This window comes from Coregonus clupeaformis, unplaced genomic scaffold, assembly GCF_020615455.1.
Source record: "Coregonus clupeaformis isolate EN_2021a unplaced genomic scaffold, ASM2061545v1 scaf2522, whole genome shotgun sequence".
Classification (NCBI taxonomy): Eukaryota; Metazoa; Chordata; class Actinopteri; order Salmoniformes; family Salmonidae; genus Coregonus; species Coregonus clupeaformis.
The window spans coordinates 62,501-67,500 of record NW_025535976.1 but is presented as its reverse complement, the minus strand read 5'-3'; the positions used below and the strand labels follow the sequence as shown (position 1 = coordinate 67,500).

Genomic DNA, 5,000 nt, shown 5'->3' with positions numbered 1-5,000 from the left:
ATCATGGTGTATATCTCTCTCTGTCTCCAGGGATGTGAACACTACCATCATGGAGTTGCTGATCATGGTGTATCTCTCTCTCTGTCTCCAGGGATGTGAACACTACCATCATGGAGTTGCTGATCATGGTGTATATCTCTCTCTGTCTCCAGGGATGTGAACACTACCATCATGGAGTTGCTGATCATGGTGTATCTCTCTCTGTCTCCAGGGATGTGAACACTACCATCATGGAGTTGCTGATCATGGTGTATGCGTGCAGGACTTCCTGTGCCAGGAGCATCACCGGGGTTGTACCCTACTTCCCCTACAGTAAACAGTGTAAGATGAGGAAGAGAGGCTCCATTGTCTCCAAGCTGCTGGCCTCCATGATGTGTAAAGCAGGTGAGGACACACACACACAGAGACAGACACACACACACCGCAGACACACACACAGAGAGACACAGAGACACACAGAAATATTCACAGAGACACACAGAAAGACTCACAGAGACACACAGAAAGTCTCACAGATACACACAGAGACACACAGGGATACACAGAAAGACACAGAGAAAGACTCACAGAGACACACAGAGACACACAGAAAGACACAGAGACACACAGAGACACACAGAAAGACACACAAAGACACACAGACACACAGAAAGACACAGAAACACACAGAAAGACTCACAGAGACACACAGAGATACACAGAAAGACACAGAGACACACAGAGATACACAGAGATACACAGAGACACACAGAAAGACACAGAGACACACAGGAAGACTCAGACACACAGAGATACAGACAGAAAGACACACAGAGACACACAGAAAGACTCACAGAGACACACAGACAGACACAGAGACACACAGAAAGACTCACAGAGACACAGAGAAAGACACAGAGAAAGTCTCACAGATACACACAGAAACACACAGGGATACACAGAAAGACACACAGAGACACACAGAAAGACACAAAGACACACAGAAAGACACACAGAGAGACACACAGAGACACACAGAGACACACAGAGACACACAGAGACACACAGAGACACACAGAGACACACAGAGACACACAGAAAGACACACAGAAAGACACACAGAAAGACACACAGAAAGACACAGAAACATACAGAAAGACTCACAGAGACACACAGAGATACACAGAAAGACACAGAGACACACAGAGATACACAGAGACACACAGAAAGACACAGAGACACACAGAAAGACTCAGACACACAGAGATACAGACAGAAAGACACACAGAGACACACATAAAGACTCACAGAGACACACAGACAGACACAGAGACACACAGAAATACTCACAGAGACACAGAGAAAGACACACAGAAAGACACAGAGACACACCGAGACACACAGAAAGACACACAGTAAGACACACAGAAAGACACACAGAGACACACAGAAAGACACAAAGACACACAGAAAGACACACAGAGAGACACACAGAGACACACAGAGAAAAACAGACACACACAGAAAGACACACAGAGAGACACACAGAAAGACACAGAGACACACAGAAAGACAGACAGAGACTAACAGAAAGACACACAGAGACACACAGAAAGACACACAGAGAAAAACAGACACACACAGAAAGACACAGAGACACACAGAAAGACACACAGAAAGACTCACAGAGACACACAGAGATACACAGAAAGACACAGAGACACACAGAAAGACACAGAGACACACAGAGACACACAGAGACACACAGAGACACACAGAGACACACAGACACACAGAAAGACACAGAAACACACAGAAAGACTCACAGAGACACACAGAGATACACAGAAAGACACAGAGACACACAGAGATATACAGAGACACACATAAAGACACAGAGACACACAGAAAGACTCAGACACACAGAGATACAGACAGAAAGACACACAGAGACACACAGAAAGACTCACAGAGACACACAGAAAGACTCACAGAGACACACAGACAGACACAGAGACACACAGAAAGACTCACAGAGACACACAGAAAGACACACAGAAAGACACACAGAGACACACAGAAAGACACACAGTGAGACACACAGAAAGACACACAGAGACACACAGAAAGACTCACAGAGACACACAAAGACACAGAGACACACATAAAGACACACAGAGACACACAGAGTTACACAGAGTTACACAGAGACATAAAGTCTGGCCCTCTTACTGAACATAGTGTTCTCTCCTTGTTCTGAATGTGTCCATCCGTCCGTCTGTCTGAATATCTGTCTGTCCGTCTGTCTGAATGTCCGTCTGTCTGTCTGTCCGTCTGTCTGAATGTCCATCTGTGTCGGCCCGTCTCTCTGTCCGTCTGTCTGTGTCGGCCCGTCTCTCTGTCCGTCCGTCTGTCTGAATATCTGTCTGTCTGAATATCTGTCTGTCCGTCTGTCTGAATGTCCGTCTGTGTCGGTCCGTCTGTCTGTCCCTCTGTATGTCCTTCTGTCTGTCCGCCTGTCTATGTCCGTCTGTCCGTCTGTCTGTGTCGGCCTGTCTCTCTGTCCGTCTGTCTGTCCCTCTGTCTGTCCCTCTGTCTGTCCGCCTGTCTGTGTCCGTCTGTCCGTGTCCGTCTGCCTGTCTGTCTGTCTGTCTGTCTGTCTGTCTGTCCGTCTGTCTGTCTGTCTGTCCGTCTGTCTGTAGGTCTGACCCATCTCATCACCATGGATCTTCATCAGAAGGAGATTCAGGGTTTCTTCAACATCCCAGTAGACAACCTGAGAGCTTCACCCTTCCTACTGCAGTACATACAGGAGGAGGTAAGACTACACTACCCACAACCCCCCAGTACATACAGAAAGAGGTCAACTACACTATCCACAACCCCCCAGTACATACAGGAGGAGGTAAACTATACTACCAACAACCCCCCAGTACATACAGGAGGAGGTACAACTACACTACCCACAACCCCCCAGTACATACAGGAGGAGGTACAACTACACTACCCACAACCCCCTCCTGCTGTAAAATATACAGGAATAGGTGATGTGTGTCATTGATGTGTAGTTTTCTTCTACAGATTCCTGACTATAGAAATGCAGTGATAGTGGCCAAATCTCCAGCCTCAGCCAAAAGGTACGCTACTGCCTGTATTGTATAGTTGACTGTATGTAGCTGCTACTGCCTGTATTGTATAGTTGACTGTAGCTGGTACTGTCTGTATTGTATAGTTGACTGTAGCTGCTACTGTCTGTATTGTATAGTTGACTGTAGCTGGTACTGTCTGTATTGTATAGTTGACTGTAGCTGCTACTGTCTGTATTGTATAGTTGACTGTAGCTGCTACTGTCTGTATTGTATAGTTGACTGTAGCTGCTACTGTCTGTATTGTATAGTTGACTGTAGCTGCTACTGTCTGTATTGTATAGTTGACTGTAGCTGCTACTGTCTGTATTGTATAGTTGACTGTATGTAGCTGCTACTGCCTGTATTGTATAGTTGACTGTAGCTGCTACTGCCTGTATTGTATAGTTGACTGTATGTAGCTGCTACTGCCTGTATTGTATAGTTGACTGTAGCTGGTACTGTCTGTATTGTATAGTTGACTGTAGCTGCTACTGTCTGTATTGTATAGTTGACTGTAGCTGCTACTGTCTGTATTGTATAGTTGACTGTAGCTGCTACTGCCTGTATTGTATAGTTGACTGTATGTAGCTGCTACTGCCTGTATTGTATAGTTGACTGTAGCTGGTACTGTCTGTATTGTATAGTTGACTGTAGCTGCTACTGTCTGTATTGTATAGTTGACTGTAGCTGCTACTGTCTGTATTGTATAGTTGACTGTAGCTGCTACTGTCTGTATTGTATAGTTGACTGTAGCTGCTACTGTCTGTATTGTATAGTTGACTGTAGCTGCTACTGTCTGTATTGTATAGTTGACTGTAGCTGCTACTGTCTGTATTGTATAGTTGACTGTAGCTGCTACTGCCTGTATTGTATAGTTGACTGTAGCTGCTACTGCCTGTATTGTATAGTTGACTGTATGTAGCTGCTACTGCCTGTATTGTATAGTTGACTGTAGCTGGTACTGTCTGTATTGTATAGTTGACTGTAGCTGCTACTGTCTGTATTGTATAGTTGACTGTAGCTGCTACTGTCTGTATTGTATAGTTGACTGTAGCTGCTACTGTCTGTATTGTATAGTTGACTGTAGCTGCTACTGCCTGTATTGTATAGTTGACTGTAGCTGCTACTGTCTGTATTGTATAGTTGACTGTAGCTGCTACTGTCTGTATTGTATAGTTGACTGTAGCTGCTACTGCCTGTATTGTATAGTTGACTGTAGCTGCTACTGCCTGTATTGTATAGTTGACTGTAGCTGCTACTGTCTGTATTGTATAGTTGACTGTAGCTGCTACTGTCTGTATTGTATAGTTGACTGTAGCTGCTACTGTCTGTATTGTATAGTTGACTGTAGCTGCTACTGTCTGTATTGTATAGTTGACTGTAGCTGCTACTGTCTGTATTGTATAGTTGACTGTAGCTGCTACTGTCTGTATTGTATAGTTGACTGTAGCTGCTACTGTCTGTATTGTATAGTTGACTGTAGCTGCTACTGCCTGTATTGTATAGTTGACTGTAGCTGCTACTGTCTGTATTGTATAGTTGACTGTAGCTGCTACTGCCTGTATTGTATAGTTGACTGTAGCTGCTACTGTCTGTATTGTATAGTTGACTGTAGCTGCTACTGTCTGTATTGTATAGTTGACTGTAGCTGCTACTGTCTGTATTGTATAGTTGACTGTAGCTGCTACTGTCTGTATTGTATAGTTGACTGTAGCTGCTACTGTCTGTATTGTATAGTTGACTGTATAGCTGCTACTGTCTGTATTGTATAGTTGACTGTAGCTGCTACTGTCTGTATTGTATAGTTGACTGTAGCTGCTACTGTCTGTATTGTATAGTTGACTGTAGCTGCTACTGTCTGTATTGTATAGTTGACTGTAGCTGCTACTGTCT

At 44.4% G+C, this 5,000-nt stretch overlaps 1 protein-coding gene across 1 annotated transcript in view; it reads left to right on the top strand.

Moving 5' to 3' along the window:
- Positions 1 to 5,000, top strand: part of prpsap2 (phosphoribosyl pyrophosphate synthetase-associated protein 2) — a gene marked incomplete at its 5' end in the record, with an annotated part of 20,354 nt that overhangs the window by 1,575 nt on the left and 13,779 nt on the right. The window contains 3 exon segments of the mRNA XM_045219600.1: positions 212 to 384; positions 2,682 to 2,797; positions 3,061 to 3,116. Coding sequence (XP_045075535.1) covers positions 212 to 384; positions 2,682 to 2,797; positions 3,061 to 3,116 — 345 coding nt within the window.